At 39.5% G+C, this 21112-nt stretch overlaps 1 protein-coding gene across 2 annotated transcripts in view; it reads left to right on the forward strand.

The window, feature by feature from the left end:
• Positions 1-19087, forward strand: part of LOC140638637 (solute carrier family 28 member 3-like) — a 56776-nt gene extending 37689 nt beyond the window's left edge. Inside the window, exons 10-19 of one of the 2 annotated variants that reach the window (XM_072836318.1) lie at positions 645-725; positions 2202-2327; positions 4553-4683; positions 5841-6009; positions 6412-6609; positions 13968-14049; positions 14917-15015; positions 15252-15372; positions 16299-16454; positions 17128-19087. In XM_072836318.1, the coding sequence (XP_072692419.1) occupies positions 645-725; positions 2202-2327; positions 4553-4683; positions 5841-6009; positions 6412-6609; positions 13968-14049; positions 14917-15015; positions 15252-15372; positions 16299-16425 (1134 nt within the window). In that variant the 3' untranslated portion in view covers positions 16426-16454; positions 17128-19087. The remainder of the gene's footprint in view (positions 1-644; positions 726-2201; positions 2328-4552; positions 4684-5840; positions 6010-6411; positions 6610-13967; positions 14050-14916; positions 15016-15251; positions 15373-16298; positions 16455-17127) is intronic. The other variant, XM_072836307.1, reaches the window with a different exon arrangement.
• Positions 19088-21112: the final 2025 nt, after the last annotated feature.

Below are 21112 nucleotides of genomic sequence, written 5' to 3' on the forward strand. Positions count from 1 at the left end.
TTGAACATTCAGCAGTACTGGGCTCATGTCTAAGCAGAAAGGAAGGACAGAATGCAACAGGATGTCCCCATTCTGAAGCGGGCACCACAGTCTCTAGCGGAAGGGCTAGTGTAGAAGTGGGACCATAAAGCATGTTCATTTGAGAGTTTAGCACAAAAGGCCAAACCTCAACTACATCCCACTACTTACTAGCTGGGTGATCTTAGACACCCAGGTGTTCTGTGCCTTGGATTCCTTTGCTATAAAATGGCTATGATTACAGGACCTCTCACAAAGGGTTGTTGTGATCATTAAATTCATTGCCTGAATCAAGAGCTTAAAACAGTGCTTGGAATGCAGCAAAGCTTGTCATGACTGTTAGCAGTTATTATAATTTATTACTCTTATACAACATTTTGATAGACAATTGTTTGTATGATGAAAGTATGAATTCAGAGGATATACAGTGACTCAGCCCTACCATTCACATAGGAGGATTTGATGGGTCCACTTTGTAGGCTAAATAACATACGCTCACATTATGCACCAGTGCTGGCCTGCCAACAATTATTGAAAGCATTTTCCTTGAAAGATTTTCATCCCTACTTTGAAGTGTCACATATACAAACAGCTCTTCACTGACTTTGTTCCTTTTCCCCTTTTAGGTTGGATGGGTAATGTTAGTTACTATGGGATCATCTCCTATTGAATCTGTAGTGGCTGCTGGCAATATATTCGTTGGACAGGTAAGTTGTAGAATCTAACACCATCTTGACTCGATTACTCCTACCTGCGGGGTAAGAGGGCTCATGTTCTAAGTTTCTATTTAGTCCATGAAGTGAAGCTCAACACATTCCATCTTATAGAACAATTACAAATAATGAGGGGAAACTTGTAAAATTGCACACATGCTTCTGCGGTGCTCAACTGAATACTTACTATGCTAAAAGTACAGCTATTATTGATAGAGAGTCCCATGTAACAGGCCACCTGTCCTCCTTAATGGGATTCAAGCCCTTACAACACTTTCTCTAACTCCTTTCCACCCAAGGAGAAGAGTGGGGTATATGATTCCCAATTAGGATAACCCCTTTGGGCACCTGTAACCTGTCCTTGTTATTGATGGTATGTTCTTAGGCATCTCTATTTCCCTTTGGTGTAAGCAAAGAGGTTTATGGTCGGTCACGATGAAGCTGGAAGATGTGAAGTCACCAGTTCACAAGGCTAGGCCTCAGTTACTTGGGCAATAGTGTTCCAACTTAGAAAAGTGTACCTGGCCAGTAGACTAGGCTAGTGGAGACCTTATATGAATTGGCCCTGTAAACTCTTGCAAAATTTACACATGACTCAATATGCACACTGACATATTGAACTCTAGTTCAGTGATCCAGACATCAATGGTGTTAGTTCTCAAATGAATATGCATCAGAACCACAACTGAAGGCTTGTTCAAACAGTATGATAGCTGGTCCTATTCCCATAGTTTTTGAATCAGTAAGTCTAAGAATTTGCATATCTAGTAAGTTCCCGGGTGATGCTGATGGAGCTGTCTGTGGTTCACATTTAGAAATACTGCTTTACATCTAACTCTTGGTTTTGGCTCAGGTCATGATCTTCTATGAGTGCTGGGATTTAGTCCCGAGTCATGTTTCGAGCTTGTTGTGGAATCTGTTTGAGATTTCCTTCCCTCTCCCTTTGCCCTTTCCACTTGTGCTCTCTTTCCCTTTCTCTCTCTCTCTCTCTCTCTCTCGCTCTCTCTTAAATAAATAAATCTTTCAAAAAATAACAAAGCAATACTTCTTTAGAAAATGGAATCTGGGGGGATCCCTGGGTGGCGCAGCGGTTTGGCGCCTGCCTTTGGCCCAGGGCGCGATCCTGGAGACCCGGGATCGAATCCCACGTCGGGCTCCCGGTGCATGGAGCCTGCTTCTCCCTCTGCCTGTGTCTCTGCCTCTCTCTCTCTCTCTGTGGCTATCATAAGTAAATAAAAATTAAAAAAAAAAAAAAAAGAAAAAGAAAATGGAATCTGGGAGACCTGGGTGGCTCAGTCAGTTGGGTGTCCAACTCTTGGTCTTAGCTCAGTTCTTGATCTCGGGGTCGTGTTTTTAAGCCCTGCACTGGGCTCCGTTAAAAGATAAAAGGGAGAGAGAATCTTTAGTAGATTGGCACACATTCCTATGATTTAAAAGAGAGCATTTAATCTTGTCTTGCTTTGTTTCTAGACAGAGTCTCCACTGCTGGTCCGACCGTACTTACCACACATCACCAAGTCTGAACTCCATGCAATCATGACAGCTGGGTTCTCCACCATTGCTGGAAGTGTCTTGGGTGCATACATTTCTTTTGGGGTAAGAAAATTTGAAGATAAATTTATGGAAAATTCAACCTCTTCTTTCTTTGCTGATCTATAACTATCCTCTATATCTCTGTCTTTTGTTGACCACTGCTGTTGGAATAGGAGGCAAGACATATCAGATAAAGGGCTAGTTTCCAAGATCTATAAAGAACTTATTAAACTCAACACCAAAGAAACAAACAATCCAATCATGAAATGGGCAAAAGACATGAACAGAAATCTCACAGAGGAAGACATAGACATGGCCAACATGCATATGAGAAAATGTTCTGCATCACTTGCCATCAGGGAAATACAAATCAAAACTACAATGAGATACCACCTCACACCAGTGAGAATGGGGAAAATTAACAAGGCAGGAAACCACAAATGTTGGAGAGGATGCGGAGAAAAGGGAACCCTCTTACACTGTTGGTGGGAATGTGAACTGGTGCAGCCACTCTGGAAAACTGTGTGGAGGTTCCTCAAAGAGTGTCCTTTTGCTGTATAGTTGGTTATTCTTCCTCTGGCCTTGGAATGGAGTGACCCTGAGGATCTCTGTGGCTTCACTTTCAAATCCTGCCACCTAAAACTGAATTGTATTCAAGTGTGGTAGAATGAAATCATATTATGAGGTTCCCTTGGCCAAATATCTAACAACGTAAAACAATAACAAAACCGTTATTACTGTCACTAGTAAAGGCAGTCTAGACTGAGGGTCGGCAAAGTGTGACTTGTGGGCCAAGCTAGATTGCTCCCCTTTATGGTAACTAAAGTTTCACTAGAAACCAGCTACTCTATTCATTCTTCTATGGCAGCTTTCATGCTACAGAGTTGAGTAGTTGTGGCCTGAAAAAGCCAAAAATATTTACTCTCTGGCCCTTCACAGAAAAAGTTTTATGACCAGTGGCTTAGAGCAGTGGTTCTCAAAACTTACTGCACATTTAGAATCAACCAGGAATGTTTAAGAACCCAGACGTCCAGGCCCATGCCACAGAGTAATTAAACCAGAAGCTCTTGGGGTGAGACCCAGGCATCAGTAATTTTTTAAAAAAAATTCCTCCCGTACATTCTTATGTGGAACCCAGTTAGAGAGCTGCTGGTGTGTGGCACAGGGCCGCAGAGCATTATAACCGGTGCTTGTGCCCCAAGCACAGAGCTTGTAAGCCCCAAAGAGAGGCAGCCTCCAGTGCAGACACGGAAAAATGAAGAGGTGTGGCCCCAGGTGAGTAGGAGCTCTTACTAGAGAGGTTTCATCCCTTCACTTCAACCAGTCCTCGGAGAGCCAACCAATAGGAAGAGGGAAGAGCAAAAGTGGAAGAGGGGGCACCTGGGAGGCTCAGCCAGTTAAACATCTGCCTTCACCTCAGGTCATGATCTCAGAGTCCTGGGATGGAGCCCGCATCCAACTCCCTGCTCTACGAGGAGCCTGCTTCTCCCTCTCCCTCCGCCTGCTTGTGCTCTCTGTCCTTCTCTCTGCTAAATAAATAAATAAATAAATAAATAATCTAAAAGGGGGGAGGAGCTGAAAGAGTTCTCAGGAATAGCAGTTTGGATCTGCAGATGGTCCACTCAGCCACCGCTCTAAGAGTGCTGCCTGTGAAAATGTGCTGGCTGGACTGGGGGTGGGGAGGGAAGTGCAGATTCCGGCATTCTGAAAATATAGGGAAGAGAATTCAGAAACAAAATAAGCATGTGGGGACGAAAGGCAAAAGAGTTTAAGTAGGTTCACAGTGAGGGAAACAGAAATCACTTACAGATTAAAGGGACTCTGGATAATGAATATTATATAAAAGCACCACAGAATTCAGAAGACTGAAAGGAAGACAGAGAGGGGTGTACCTGTGCCTGCACCCCAGACACTTCCCTTGTCTAAACTGATGATCTAATGAAATACGTGTTTTCGGGACTATTTAAACATTCATCAGGTCCACAGGGAGGGAGAGGAATCTTCTTCTGAAGTTTTTACCAGGATTCATTCTCTTCTGAAATGATTAGATTTTGGTTTTGGGCTTCTCACCAAAGGATGTGGTCAATTAGCACAAATTCCTCCCTTCGTCCTCTGACTCTCAAGGTGATGCTGACATGGCTCACTGAGTGCTCCCAAGCCTCCAAAAATACACTATTGTGAGGCAGGCTCCGTTCTGCCCTTCTCTCCCCTTGTAAAGCTTTTGGGCTGTTCATTCTGAGCACAACAGAAAAGCTACACTTCAGCTGGCCCTTCTCCCAAAATCACAGGTTTCACCCTCCCACCTTTTAACTGCGTCAGTGATGTCCGCACCTGCATCGTTGGCTGTGGCTAAACTCTTCTGGCCTGAGACAGAAACACCTAAAATAACCCTCAAGAATGCCATGAAAATGGAAACTGGGTAAGTGGGATACCTCGTTCCTACAAGCTGGGGAGGTGGGATGGGGGTGTCCAAATTCAAAGCACAGACAAAAGTTGATCATTGGAGAGCCCATGACCTTAAAATGAATGTAATTTCCCAGTGACTATCAGGCTTCATTAGACTTCCAAAAAAAAAAAAAAAATCCTTCTTCAATACTTGAAAAGCTTCCTAAATACTTGTATGTCAATACATTTCCTTAACCGTAGAATGTAGATATTTCATTTTAAATGTGGTGTAGTGTTTTTTGAGCACTGATTTAAGACCGTTGGAAAGCAATGGGACAACCATTTCTGGAAGTTTCTTATATAATAGGAAGTATGAAGGTATGATATAGATATCTTTAGCCCCTCTTCAGTTCATTTTTTTGCCTTGTGCAAAAGAAAGGAAGAAAGGGTGAAAAGGATAAAGGGGTTCAAGATAGTCAAAATAATCAAATTCAATAACAGAATCCATCAACAAACATGTTGCTGGGATTCATCCCCTGTTTGTATATAGGTATAGTCAGTAAAAAGCAACTTGTCAAAGAATGCATGTATGGAATAGGTGTGATTTCACTTGTAAAGTTAAGCAAATGTGTATATCTATGCAACATATTATTTAGGTACACACTCACATAGGAAGAGGGAAAAGAAAGGGAATGATAAGCAACCTCTAAGGAGCCAGGTACCTTTGAGATTAAAGAGAAGAGAATAAGATTAAGGAAGAAGGGGTACTCAAAAGTGATGGTGGCATTCCATTTCTTAAATGAGGTGATGGATATTCAGGCCTTCTTTGAATTATTAGTTCTTATGCCATGAACTAATATTTTACTAATATTTTATAAATATTTTCTAGTAGCTACCTTAATATAATTTTTAAACTTATAATATTTTTATCTTTTCCCAAATTTTAATTATAACCTCTTCCCCAATTAACAGAGTAGTATAACCATGAGACACCCATATGACCATCACCTACACTCAGGAATTATAAGCAATTATAAGTGATGTCATAGAATTTAGTTATTTTGACCAAGGCATGAGCTTGTGAGGTTGTGTCTCCAACCAAATGAGCTCTGATTATTCCATTCTTACACCTGTGATGTCCATCCACTGATAACACCTTGGTAATTCTGAAATTGCTATTTTTTGATAAAGTGATTCAAGGAACCTCCTAGAAGCCGCAACACAGGGAGCATCCTCATCCATCTCCCTTGTGGCAAATATAGCTGTGAATCTGATTGCCTTCCTGGCCCTGTTGTCTTTTGTGAATGCAGCCTTGTCCTGGCTTGGAAACATGTTTGACTACCCACAACTAAGTTTTGAGGTATAATTCTATCATGTCTCTCTCCATTTTGTTTCTACCTATCTTTGTTTAAAAAAAAAAAAAATAGGTTTGTGAATTGCCTTCCGTAACCACCTGTAGTATACTCTTACACAATGCACACACTCATCATGTATCTCCCATCTTCCCACCTCCTCCTGCCCCTCAACTCCTATCACCCTCCTGGAGAGAATGATTGACCTCATGCCAGAAATTCAGGGGACTTCATATAACCCAATGCTAACCTTGACTCCTAATGGAAAGAGATGAGCAAAGCAATGTGAGGAAATTTCTACACCTAAAGGAGATATAGAGAGGTTGAGAAAAATCTTGTAAAAAGGGTGAGGCAGAGAAACAAGAAGCAAATCACCATTCTAATAAGGAATCTATTTTTGAGTTTTGTAGATAATATGCTCCTATGTCTTCATGCCCCTTTCCTTCATGATGGGAGTGGAATGGCAAGACAGCTTCATGGTGGCCAAACTCATAGGCTATAAGACATTTTTCAATGAATTTGTCGCTTATGAACACCTCTCAAAATTGATCAGTTTAAGAAAGGAGGCCGGACCCCAATTTGTGAATGGTGTGCAACAATATATGTCGGTGAGTAATTACATTGATTTCTCAATACACTTCTTTCTCACATATCTACATTGGTCAAATAGTCACTGGTGCTTGTGCATAGTAGGCCAGGCATTTGGGTATACATAAGAGAAAAAGACAAACCAAAAATCCCTGATCTCATGGAGCTCATACTGAACATAGCACCTCATAATTTTCAATAATGTTGAATTAATCCGTGTGTATGTATCTTTGTGTGAGGTATACACAGCTAGTCCTTACTACTATGATCATTTACTTTTGAGACCTGTAGATCCAAACCTAGATGAGCTGGGACAAGAATCAATGAAAAAATATTTGCCACATATCTTCTGTGTGCAAAGCACCTATATACACTGAGGCCACAACATGGAACAAGTGATGAGGTTTCTGCCCTCATGGGATCATAGTCAAATAATGTCAAGGGTCTCTTCCTTCCAGCCTTAAAAGTCTATGAACTCTGAGAAACTGCCCAAATGCAAAATAGTGCCTAGAAATCCTAAGGAAATAGTGAGACACAGTTGCTACTCTTCAAGTGAATGAGGGAAGAGAAAAGCTTGGGTTGTGGTCTGAATTTTTGAGACAAGCACCCTATAACTATGTCAGGACTTCAGATAAATACACTCCAAGGCTTTATTCATGTCTGCTTGACCTCAGATGGGACAAGGGAATGTGGGTGAAGCCATTACTTAGGTCATATTCTACAGCCGAGTCTCCAGCCTTTCTTTCCTGAAAAACAGAATTGTCCCACACACAGAACTCTAAGGAAAATGGGAACCTTCTGACCAAAAGAAAGTAGTTTTTATACTGAGAAAAAGAAGCTCATAATCCTAGCAGTGCCAAGCAGATTTGTGCACATTATTACAAGAATAGAGACAGAACAGTAGGACTGATTTGGGTTGGGGGTGATCCCAACCAGAGGCAGATCCACAGAAGATATTTGAAGACAGGAGCCCAATAGCTTCTGCTACTGTTTAGTCAAAATGGCAAAAGCATTTTTTCCCATTTTCCTATTTACAGGCAACAAAATGGGGATGAGTACCTGCAATTTTTGTTTACCAACCAACAAGTGGTGGGGGGTGTCACATCATCCCCTGGAAAAGGCACCACATGACCAATGCATAAGATCTAGGTCCATGAGGCAAAGCCCAATGTTATCCAGGTCAGAATATGTATGTAGCATGTTGTCCACAGGATGAGCTCTTCATTATGCCATCATCTCTTCTTTCTTAACATAAAAGAAATACTGTGCATGTTTGTTTGTTTACACTTAATTTATACACACCCTGGTATAGTATTAAAAAGGTACAAAAAAGCAAGAGGGATAAGTGAGTCATCCTCCCTATTTTTCTGCTGCTCAGCTATTCTCTTTGTACCGTATTATGCTCTTACTCTTGCTCTTTGCACTTAATAAGATATCTTGGATGCCATTCCCTATCAGTGTCTGTGAAAGAGTATTCTATAGACTGAACACAATTATTAATTTTAAGCCATCTTTTGTTGATGGACACTGCTACCAATTTTCTGCTATTGGAAGCAGTGTTACAATGACTGTCCCTGTATATCCAGCATCGTTGCTCAGGCTCTGGGAGAACCAAACGATGTATTATTGATTTCCTAGTGCAATGCAGCTCTTTCCATCACTCAAATATGGGAAAAGGAAGAACAGTAACATTTTAGCCTCCTGTCCCTCTTATTACAAAACTCTAGATGGAACCCACTCTGGAGCAGAGTGGTTTCTCAGATCTGAGGGAGTGTGCTCAACATAGTTTCAGTTGACCAAGATTAACTGGGGTTCAGAAGTAGATGCTCCTCCTTCTGACGTATCATCTAACATTACATCAGAACACCTACATCATTTATTACCCTTTATCACATCACATAGGCACTTTATCATTTCATATCACCACAAGAAGAAGGCCACTCTGCACTGGACAAAATAACTTGAAAGAAGAATTCATCACAAAAGAAATAAGCAGAACAATACTCTCTGTCCTAGAATTACAGAATTAGGATTTAAATACAATGTCAGAAATTCAATTCAGAAGTATAATTATAAAGCTACCCGTGGTTCTGGAAAAAAGCATAAAGGATTCTAGGACTTCATTATTACAGAATTGAGATCTCCTCAGGCCAAAATTTAAAATAGATTAAATGAGATGCAATCAAAACTGGATGCTCTAACTGCTAGGGTTAATGGAGTGGAAGAGAGAGTGAGTGATATAAGAGGCAAGTTGACAGAAAAGAAGGAAGCTGAGGAAAAAAGAGAAAAACAATTAAGAACTCATGAGGAAAAGCTTAGGGAAATAAATGATAGCTTGAGAAGGAAAAATATACATCTAATTGGGATTCCAGAAATGGCTGAGAGAGAAAGAGAGGACCATAAAGGATATTTGAATAAATAATAGCTGAGAACTTCCCTAATCTGGGGAAAGAAGCAGGCATTCAGATCCAAGAGGTAGAGAAGACCCTCCCCCAAATCAATAAAGATCATTCAACACCTTGGCGTTAAATACTGAAACTTGCAAGTTTCAAAGAGAAAGAGAAAATCCTTAAAGCAGTGAGGGACAAGAGATTTTTCACTTATATTGGGAGAAATATCAGATTAACAGCAGACCTCTCCACAGAGCCTGGCAGGCCAGAAAGGTCTGGCATGATATTGACAGGGTACTAAATGAGAAGAACATGCAACCACGAATACTTTATTCAACAAGGCTGTCATTCAGAATCGAAGGAGAGCTAAAGAGCTTCCAAGAGGCAGCTCTGAAAGAGCTAGGCAGAAACTGAAAGAATATGTGACCCCAAAACCAGCTCTGCAAGAAATATTAAGGGGGACCCAGTAAAAAGAAAGAGGGAGCCCAAAGAAACAATCCACAAATACAGGGACTGAATACATAATACAATGACACTAGATTCATATCTTTCAATAGTTAGTCTGAACGTAAATGGGCTAAATGATCCTATCCAAAGACACAGGGCATCAGACTGGATAAAAAAGCAAGACCCATCCATATGCTGTCTACAAGAGACTCATTTTAGACCTAAGGACACCTCCAGCCTGAAAATGAAGGGGTGGAGAACCATTTACCATTCAAATGGCCCTCAAAAGAAAGCTGAGTTAGCAATCCTCATATCAGATAAACTAGAGTTTATCCCAAAGACAGTAGTAAGAGATGAAGAAGGACACTATATCATACTTAAAGGGTCTATCCAACAAGAAGACCTAAGAATCATGAATAGTTATGCCCTTAATGTGGGAGCCACCAAGTATATCAATCCATTATAACCAAAGTAAAGAGATACTTAGATAATCATATACTAACAGTAGGAGACTTCAACAGGGCACTCTCAGCAAGTAACAGATCTTCTAAGCAGAACATCACCAAAGAAACAGGGTCTTGAATGATACTTTATCAAAGAGTTTTTACAGATATATACAGAACATTGCATCCAAATGCAACTGAATACACATTCTTCCCAAGCGCACGTGGAACTTTCTCTAGAATAGACAACATATTGGGTCAGAAATCAGGTCTCAACCAATACCAAAAGATTGGGATTGTCCTCTGCATATTTTCAGACCACAGTGCTTTAAAACTAGAACTCAATCACAAGAAGAAATTTGGAAGAAACCCAAAAACATGGAGGTTAAAGAGCGTCCTACTAAAAGATGAATGGATCAGCCAGGGAATTAGAATAGAACTTAAAAGATTCATGGAAACTAGTGAAAATGAAAACACAAACATTCAAAATCTTTGATACAGCAAAAGCAGTCCTAAGAGGGAAATGCATTCCAATACAAGCCTCCCTCAAAAAACTGGGAAAAACTCAAATACACAAGCTAACCTTGCACCTAAAGGATTTGGAGAAACAACAGCAAATAAAGCCTAAACCAAGTAGAAGAAGAGCGATAATAAAGATTAAAGCAGAACTCAATGAGATAGAGATCAGACGATCTGTAGGAGAGATCAACAAAACAAGGAGCTGGTTCTTTGAAAGAATTAATAAGATAGATAAACCCTTAGCCAGCCTTATTAAAAAGAAAAGAGAAGACTGATATTATTAAATCACGGATGAAAGAGGAGAGATCACAGCCAATATCAAGAAAATACAAATTTTGAAAATATGAGCAGCTATATGCCAACAACTTAGGCAATATGAAAGAAATGGATGCATTTCTGGAAACTCACAAATTACCAAAACTGAAACAGCAAGAAATAGAAAACGTGCACAGGCCAATAACCAGGGAGGAAATTGAAGAAGTCATTACAATCCTCCCAAAACACAAAGGTCCAGGGCCAGATGGCTTCCCAGGGGAACTCTAAAAAACATTTAAAGCAGAAATAATACCTATTCTACTAAAGCTGTTTCAAAGGATAGAAAGGGAGAGAATACTTCCAAACTTGTTTTATGAGGCCAACATTACCTTGATCCCAAAACCAAAGACCCCAACAAAAAGGAGAATTACAGACCAATATCCCTGATGAACATGGATGCAAAAATTCTCACCAAAATACTAGCCAATAGGATCCAATAGTACACTAAGAGGATTATTCAATATGACCACGTGGAAATTATCCCTGGGATGCAAGGCTGGTTCAACATTTGTAAAACGATCAACCTGTTACATCACATCAATAAGAGAAAAGACAAGAACCATATGATTCTCTCAGTAGATGCAAAGAAAGCATTTGATAAAATTCAGCATCCATTCCTGATTAAAACTCTTCACAGTGTAGGGATAGATGGAACATTCCTCATACAATAAAAGCCATCCATTAAAAGCCCACAGCAAATATCACTCTCAATGAGGAAAAACTGAGAGCTTTTGCCCTAAGATCAGGAACACAACAGGGATGTCCATTTTCACCACTGTTATTCAAAATAGTACTAGAAGTCCTAGCCTCAGCAATCAGACAACAAAAAGATATAAAGGCATTCAAAATACAAGGCATTCAAATTGGCAAAGAAGAAGTCAACTTCTCCCACTTCACAGATGACATGACACTGTATATAGAAAACCCAAAAGACTCCACCCCCAGATTTCTAGAACTCATACAGCAAGTGGCAATGTGGCAGGATACAAAATCAATGCAGAGAAATCAGTGGCATTTCTGTACACTAACAATGAGACTGAAGAAATAGAAATTAAGGAATCAATCCCTTTTATAATTGCACCCAAAGCATAAGAAACCTAGGAATATACCTAACTAAAGAGGTAAAAGGATCTATATTCTAAAAACTACAAAATACTTATTAAAGAAACTGAGGAAGACACAAAGAAACAAAGTCCATGTTTGTAGATTGGGAGAATAAATATTGTGAAAAAGTCTATACTTCTCAGAGCAATTTACACATTACATGCAATCCTTATCAACACCTTGCTCTTTCTTCATAGAGTTGGAACAAATAATCTTAATATTTGTATGGAATCAGAAAAGACTCTGTATAACCAGTAAAATGCTGAGTAAGAAAACCAAAGCTGGGGGCATCACAATTATTTGGCCTGAGCAACACCTCTTGGTTGTCAGATCAGAACCAGAGGGCTATGCTCACACTTCCACAAATTCACCCTCCATCTTTCTACTGCCCTGTAAACGTGGGCACCTGACATTCCCAGGGGATGGTTAGAGCTGAGGACCAAAGAGAGGCAAGGACACACCACAGCCAGAATGAAAGGAACTCCTATTATATCTGTGAGTTTCCTCTTTACTAAATTAATCCCTTTTCTTTTAAGTATAATTTATGTACAATAAAGTTCCTTTTTTTGTGTATATATGAGTTTTGAGAAATGTATCACCTGTGTAACCACAACTGCAATGAATATATAGAACATTTCTATCACACCTGGAAAATTTGTCTCAGGGCCACCTGCAGTCAATAGTACCCCGACCCACCCCCTCATTCCCAGACAGCCTGATCTTTCATTCACTATAGATTACATTTGCTTGTAAAATCATACAAATGGACTCACTTAGCTTTCATGTAGTTGCATGTATATATTTTCCTTCTTACTATTACTATACTTACTAAGAGTAGTATTCTATTTCATAGATATCCATAATTTGCTTATCGATTTGTCTGTTGAAGGGTATTTGGATTGTTTCTAGCTTGAAGCTATTATAACTGCCATAAATATTCATGTACAATCTTCTTGTGGATATAGATTTTTACTTCCCCAGGGAAAATTCCAAAGAACATTATTGCTGGATAATGCAGGCTATGTCTACCAACTTGATAAGAAACTGTCAAGCATGTTTGTACTTTATAAACAGGTTGTGTCAGTTTATATTCCCACCAACAATGTACAAGAAATCCAATTATTCTACATCCTTGTCAACACTTGGTATTGTCTGATTTTTTAGCCATTTTATGGATGTATAGTATTATGTTACTGTTTGTTTTGCATTTCTCTGGTGACTAATGATGTCAAACATCTTCTGATGTGAGATATATATATATATATCTTGTAAAAACTAGAACTCAATCACAAGAAGAAATTCTGATGTGATATATATATATATATATATATATCTTGTAAAAACATTTTAGTCATTTTTTATTAGGTGCTTGTCCTCTTATTATTAAATTATAACAGCTCTTTATAGATTCTAAATAAATCCTTTGTCAAACAAATGTAATGTGAATATTTTCTGGAACCAATCTTATATCTTCAGTAGCTAGCACTGGGCCTGGTACATTATAGCAGGTGGCCAGGTCATACTGAATATTAGAAGTTATCATTGGGGGTGCCTAGGAAGCTCAGTTGGTTAAGCAGCTGCCTTTGGCTCAGGTCATGATCCTGAAGTCCTGACCTAAGCTTGCTTCGCCCTCTGCCCATCCCCCAGCTAGTGCTCTCTCTCACATAAATAAAAATATTTAATAAAAACAAGGAAGAAGGGATGCCTGGGTGGCCCAACGGTTGAGTGTCTGCCTTTGGTTCACGTCATGATCCTGGGGTCCTTGCATCCAGTCTTGCATCGGGCTCCCCATGGTGAGCCTGCTTCTCCTTCCGCCTATGCCTCTGCCTCTCTCTGTGTGTCTCTCATAAGTAAATAAATAAAATCTTTAAAAAAAAAATTTTTTTCATTGGGCTGAAAGTGGCATTTGTAGAGGCCAAGATTATCAATTCCAACTCCTTTGTAGAAAATCTCTGAATCCACACAGCCCTTTTCCCTCTCTCAAGATTCAAGGGGAGACAAAAAAAAAAGTCTATGAAACAACAGTTGTTTGACATCATGCACTGAATATTTATTTGTCAATATTAATTCCATAGTCAGAAAAGGAAGCCTGGTTAGGATGTCAGATTTACTAAGCTAGTCACGCCATGTATACTTCTAAGTGTTTATGCTTGTTTACAGATTCGTTCTGAGACAATTGCCACTTACGCTCTCTGTGGCTTTGCGAATATCGGTTCTCTAGGAATAGTGATCGGCGGACTTAGTAAGTGAAAAGAATTTTCTTTAATAATGTATGTGACATAAACATACATTCAATCTCCATCTGGCTCTGTAACATTATTTGTGTCAGGGGAAGAAAAGGCCCTGGGACAGTAGTAAACCCTTTGCAGCCTATTTTTATCCCTGCTCTGCCATATAGTTTTCCTTTGTATACCCAAGCTAAACTCAGAAAGAATTTGTTCAAATGTGCAGGTGCTTGTCTACCCAAGGATGACACTAGGTCTCACTTTGTATGACAATTCCAGTCAATTTTTAAGGGCCACTGGAGAAGGATTCTGAGGCCTAGTGAAAGTGGAAAATGCTGTTATTAATTAGTGATGTCTTCCATAGGCATAGAAATAAATGGTGACGATGAGTTGCAAATGTTTGGATCTTTCCTTGAAATCTGTTTGCCTTGCCATGCTCTCCATACACTGTGATAAAACTTAGGACTCACTTCTTCTGTAAAAAATGGAAGCTTCTGGGCCTGTGGACAAATGTATTCCTTTCCTCTCCCACCAGAGAACTTCTCTGGATGTAAAGCTCATCATTAAGCTCTAGAATCTTTATTTTTCCCAGCTAATTTGGAAAAAAAGGAAGGAAGGAAGGAAGGAAGGAAGGAAGGAAGGAAGGAAGGAAGGAAGGAAGGAAGGAAGGAAGGAAGGAAGGGAAAGAAAGAAAAAGAAAGAAAGAAAGAAAGAAAGAAAGAAAGAAAGAAAGAAAGAAAGAAAGAAAGAAAGAAAGAAAGAAAGAAAGAAAGAAAGAAAGAAAGTCATGAGACTCCCAGCCCTAGAACAATTCTCAGAGGCTGGGGATTTGGAATTCCCAATCAATTACCTCAACATTAATCTCCTTCTTCCATGTTTCCCAGCATCTATGGCTCCTTCCAGAAAGCGTGATATCACATCGGGGTCAGTGAGAGCTCTGATTGCAGGGACTGTCGCCTGCTTCATGACAGCCTGTATTGCAGGTACCACATGCCATCCTTTGTGTCCTGTCTTCCAGAGCCCACAGAATGGCAGCTTTCAGGGGGGCCGTGCCTCCAACCTGCAGATGCAGCATATGCTACTGTCGGAAGCTGAGAGGCAGAGCTGCTGCTGAGCATATTGTAAAGTGAAATGTGTGGAACATGGTTGAAAAGCTAGGAACAGGAGGGCACAGTAATGTCGTAAATTAATAAAATAGATGACACTATTTCACTTCCAGGACTACTCTCCAGCACCCCTGTAGACATCAACTGCCATTACATTTTAGAGAATGCCTTCAACTCCAGTTCACCTACGAACACAACAGATGTGGTATCTTGTTGTCAATCTCTATTAAACAGGTATTGTATTCTTGAGTCTAACTTCTTCATATCTATTATTAATAAACAAATTAGGCCTATAGAGCCCATCCACTCATTTTTATAACTTTATAAATCTGTTTAAAAATAAGAACCTGTGGGACACCTGGGTGGCTCAGTCAGTTGAGTGTCCGATTCTTGGTTTCAGCTCAGCTCATGATCCCAGGGTCCTGAAATGGAACCCTGCCTCAGGCTCAGAGCCTAGTGGGGAGTCTGTTTGTCCCTCTCCCTCTGTTCCACCCCCCACTCACACTCACACACACACACACACACACACACACACACTCTATCTCTCTCTCTCTCAAATAAATAAACTTTTTAAAAAATAAATAACTTGTGCAAAAATTTATTTGGATTTAGATCACCCTTCATTTTGACTTTTCTCATCTGAGACTAGGACCTATAATACTAGCTAGTGCTATGCAAGCATTTCTTATGCCCTCAGCTTTGTGATAGGCACTTTGTATGAATTAGCTCATTTAACCCTGGAAACCACAGTATAAGGTAAGAACTATTGCTCTTTTTAGTGTTCAATAAAAATAGGCCTTGAGGAGGCTATACCACTTTCCCAAGACCAATAAAGATGCAAACTTTAGGTCTTTCTGTCTATAGAGTCCATGCCCTTAACTAGTACCCAAGCACTAATTCTTTGTTACTGCCTCTCTTTCAAGGGCACCAAGCAGTGCAGGCTGTCCTGAAAACATGGTGATAGCGATAGTGGTGGGCTACAGTGCATGAGGTGCCACCAGTGACCCATCTGGCCACTCCCACTCTGTACAGTTTCTATCTGCAAAATCAATATCCCTACCCCATTTGCCCTTTGATGCTATGTTTAATCTGACTTCTCCTGCTTATCTACTTTTTCTGTTCTACAGCCCAACTAACTGTTTTATTACACTTTTCACCAGCACTATTGTCAACGGTCCTGGTGTCATCATCCCAGGAGGAAACCACAGCTTGTCTTCTTTAAGGGGCTGCTGCAAGTTGTTAACTCCACCAACACTGAACTGCAGTTGGATCCCTGATGCATTTTGAGTGCAGCTGCTTCTCCAATGGAACTGTAGGTATAGATGCTGAATTTTCTGCTTTGGGGAGGAAAAAAAACTATTCTTCACAGACTGATACTTTCATTGTGGAATCAGCTTTAATTGGAAAAAAGGAAAACAGGAGTGAACCTTTCGGATCTCCAGAATCACGCTCCTTTCCTTCTTTCCTTCCCTTCTGCAAACCCTTCCCCACTAACAACTACTATGGTATCTTAAGATGAGCTCTTGTCTCCAGTCCCAAAGATGTTTTCTGACCCTAGAATTTTATGACATTTTACCAGAATACAGGCATAAATGAAGGGTAACAACAATGGGGCTGTGGCTCAGCCACACCTAGAGTGGCTCCCTTCTAAAATGACTTAGGGAGGTCACTGCAGTCATCCTGGCTGACCTAAAACAGCCAGAAGTTGAATCTCACATGGAAAAGAATCAATCACTTATCACCTGCTCATTGCCTGCCTGAGGAAGTCCTACAGAAATCAAGCATTCCCTAAGAGAACTTTTTGACCATTCTAGAATCAGGTTTCAAATACTATATGCTTAGAGATTTATACCAATCAGCTTACCCGAAATTTTGCTGCAATAGGATATAAGTCAAAAAACTTGGTGACTTGCAAGTTTACTTTTCTCTTACACCATATGCCTAGTGAGGGACAATTCTGGTGGTAATTCATATTGTCTTCACTTCTAGGACCCAGGCTAAAGGAGCAGCCACTATGTGGGGTATGTTGTGAGAGGTGGAAAAAAAGGTGGCTCTTAAAACTTCTGCTACGAAGGACCCTTCACTTCTACTACATTCCATCACCCAAAGCTAATCATGATGAGCACAATGTCAATGGTTATGGATGAATTATCCTGTCCTAGGGAAGGATAGTGAGCATTTTGGGGGAAAAAATATGATATACTACATGGATGCACGATATCCATGTCTCCCTTCAAGGAGTCACCTGTCCCATAACAGAAAGCCTACTCGTGTGTAAAATTGGTTTGTTCCTGTTGACATTACTGGAAAATAGCACAACTTTTCTGTTGAAATGTCCCTTAAGAACCACTGGAGGGAGAAAACTAAGTCCTGGTTGACATTCAAAGCCTTCCACAGACACTTCCATTCACCAGGAAAGCAGCAGCACCAAAGCTGCTTCCTGGGTATTAAATAAGAACCTTCCTCAATGGGTTCTGAGATTTAATGTGTGTCAGAAGAAAATTCCTGAGACAATGACAGGGTCTCTTAAATGAAATGCTCATCGCCAATTCTCTTAATAACACAAAGACCACATTGTGTGAGGAAACAAGGACACCAATGACTGAGTCAAAAGGTGATTCCCCAGAAAGAGATACGTGAAAAGGGTTTTTGGAATACTTGAATTTATTTTAGCTATGGTTTCTTTCTTGCTCGTGCACAATTTTTTGAAATGTATATATAAGTAGCTGGTGTGTGTGTGTGTGTGTGTGTGTGTGTGTGGCAATAGAGGTGAAGAATGATATTAAATGCCCAAAGGACTCTTTATCTCTAAAGTATAATATACTAGGATATTCTTAACTATTGATCATTTGAATCAAATTTTTCTTAAAATTTATATGCCCTTTCAGTATTTAGATTTTACTTTAGGAAACTACATTTACATGTTTTTTCCCTCTCTTCTCTATATTCCTTGTGGCAATATTTAAAAAAAAGTCTTCATTATGTCAGGTGTTCCAGTTATTCATATGTTGGTTCTTTTTGGTTTACTGTGGCTATTATCTTTCTAACTCCTTTTTATCGTGTCATTTCTTTGCAGTTTTCTATTTTGCTGATTCCTGAGACTCTCAAAGAGAATTTCTTTCCTCTTTCTGTGTGCTTCTATGGCCAACTAATTTTCAAATTCTGTCTGTTGCCATTACTGTTCTTTGGATGCTTATAGCTCTACTCTGAGGTCTCTTACTTCAAAGAAAACAATAATTACTGTCCTGTTTTTAAAGTTTTCTTTTTTTTCAGTTGCAGAAAGTAATATCCATTTGTAATAAAAAGTGACAAACACACACACCTTCCTTCAAACATATATAAACATGTAGAGGATTTGTTGATTCTATGAAACTAGAAAGAGTCCACTTAAATATCTTGTTCAACTTCTTTTCATCTGGCAATATATCTTGGACATTCCTACCAAGTCATTTTATATAGTTCTAACTCTATGCTTCCCTTCTTATTCTGTGTGTGTGTGCGTGTGTGTGTGTGTGTGTGTCTGTGTGTACAATTCCACACAAATGAGGTAATATATATGCTGGGAGAAGGAAGGAATTAAACATCTTACATTCTTGCTACTTGCTTCCTTCCTCTTCCTTATCCCTGACCCACCACATACACGTAACCCAGGTAAAATAACTTGACATATAGCTTTCTGTACTTTTCGTTCCTGTTCAGGTCCTGTTTTACAAACATATCTTATTGAGGATTGGTATTGTTGTTTTACCATAGTGGGATATTCTGGGACCACTCACATTTCTCTGCAGCTTACTTTTCTTCAATAATATTACTTTCTGTGGGATGCCTGGGTGGCTCAGTGGCTGATCATCTGCCTTCAGCTCAGATCGTGATCCCAGAGTTCCAATATTGAGTCTCACAGCAGGCTCCCCGTGATGAGCCTTCTTCTCCCTCTGCCTGTGTCTATGCCTCTCTCTGTGTGTCTCTCACGAATAAATGAATATAATAATAATAATAATTAATAATAATAATACTTTGTGGATATTCAGGTCCACTGGCAAAACTTTAACTATTTTTGTCAAAGGGTTCATAATATTCCATGACATATTATGTATATGTATTAACCATTCCTCTAAGGACAAGCATCCACTTTTGGGGATTTGATTTTGGTTTTGACTACTTGGAACAATACCTGCCCATTTACTTCACATATTATTAGCTTTATTCTATAGCAGTGCTAGCTGATAAAAATATAATGCAAGTCACATGTGATTTAAAATTTTTTAGTCACCATGTTAAAAATGTAAAAGGAAACTGGTAAGATTAAATTTAATACTATATTTCACCCAATATACCCATGATATTATCATTTCAATGAATTATTAAATATTCTTTTTATTGAACTAATCATTTAAAATCCAGTATATTTTTTATACTTAGAACACATCTTAAGACACATTTTCATTGGCAATACTTGATCTGTATTTAGATTTCATAAAATTTAGTTGAAAGTAAATACACATGCCCAAATTGTTCCAAACACACTTAAAGGCTTTCCAATACCTGAAATGAGCATCAGTTTTTTAAAGTAAAATTTTAGTTTCCTCTGTTCCACATATAAAATAGTTCCATAGTTCAATTAGCAGCTACCATATTGGGCAGGACAAGTCTATATGGTGGTTTCCTAGGTGGACTGACGGGAGTGTGTATATTTGGTATTAATATACGTTGTCAGATTGCTTCTTGGAGAAATATGTTGTCTTAATTTTTACCTGCATTGTGATCTAATCTTTCTAATGTGTTTTATTCATCTACCTTTGTGTGTATATGTGATATTTCTTTTCAAATGCAACCCTGTTCACATAAATCCCATGCTGATTTCTTTTTTAATATTTTCCATCCTTGAGCTGAGGAGGGCATATTATTCTTGAGCCACATGAGAAAGAAGAGTAAGGGCACAGACCAGACAAATGTGCTGATGATAACTTTGGGCTTATTGTATCCAGAAATCTTACCAATCCCCTGTAAATGTTGAATGGGCTCTGGACTGGCAGAAAGTTCCCCTCCTCCCCTTATTGGAGTTTTGGGTACATGGTGATGTCTCCACTCGTCTTTAGCAAACATAAAAGCTGGGAAGCTGCTTGTTCCCCTCAGTTCACCCTACACCCACCTACCTGTAGTCTTCTAAGATGGCCAAGATAGGGTATCCATGTGCTTCCTATACATCTGAGGTCCCTCGGTGCTGACAGAACATTGCTGTGAATCTATGCACCCTAAGCCTGTTTCAAGACAAGGCTGTGACAACTATTTTGAGGAATTCTGCACTCTGTCTAGGCAGCCCAGGAAATTTGAAGCTGCCATGCTTCTCTCTGTGCCTGTCTTCACATCAGTACAGTTTTCACTAGTCTGAAACACCTTTTATAAACACTGTATCATGAGTCCAGATATGAATATTTCCTAATTTTAATGAAGGTGGAAGCTTGGTTTATTGCTTCTTATTTTGTTCATTGTTTTCTATGGGCTTGAAAAGGAGAGGGGGCAGAAATGGCATTTCTGTCACCAAAGCAGAAGCCATGGCTATACACAAGTTCTCTGGACCTGCAGAGGCCTTATTGTCTCAGCAAAGAGCAGACTGTAGTCATGGGGTGTGAAGAATGTTCTCTGATTTTTCTTCATTTCGTTAATAAAATCAGCACCCCCAAGCAGTTAGATCTGAGTAAGAAAGTCTCTGTAACTATATAGATTACCAACATGCATTCATTTTGCAAGTGTTCCCAAATAATTTCTTTAATATTTCTGAGGCTTAATTAGGCTGGGAGGCCATGTGAAGAGCTTAAGGTGTGCTCTTGCCCATGAGGCTGACTTCCAATTACAGAACAATTCCAAAATCAGGCATGCTTGTAAAGAAGGTATTGAAAGACACAGCGTGCCAGGAAGCATTAAACTACCCTAGATGTACTGGAGGCAGGGATGGGGAGGCAACCATTCACATATT

Source organism: Canis lupus, chromosome 1 (assembly GCF_048164855.1).
Source record: "Canis lupus baileyi chromosome 1, mCanLup2.hap1, whole genome shotgun sequence".
Lineage (NCBI taxonomy): Eukaryota > Metazoa > Chordata > Mammalia > Carnivora > Canidae > Canis > Canis lupus.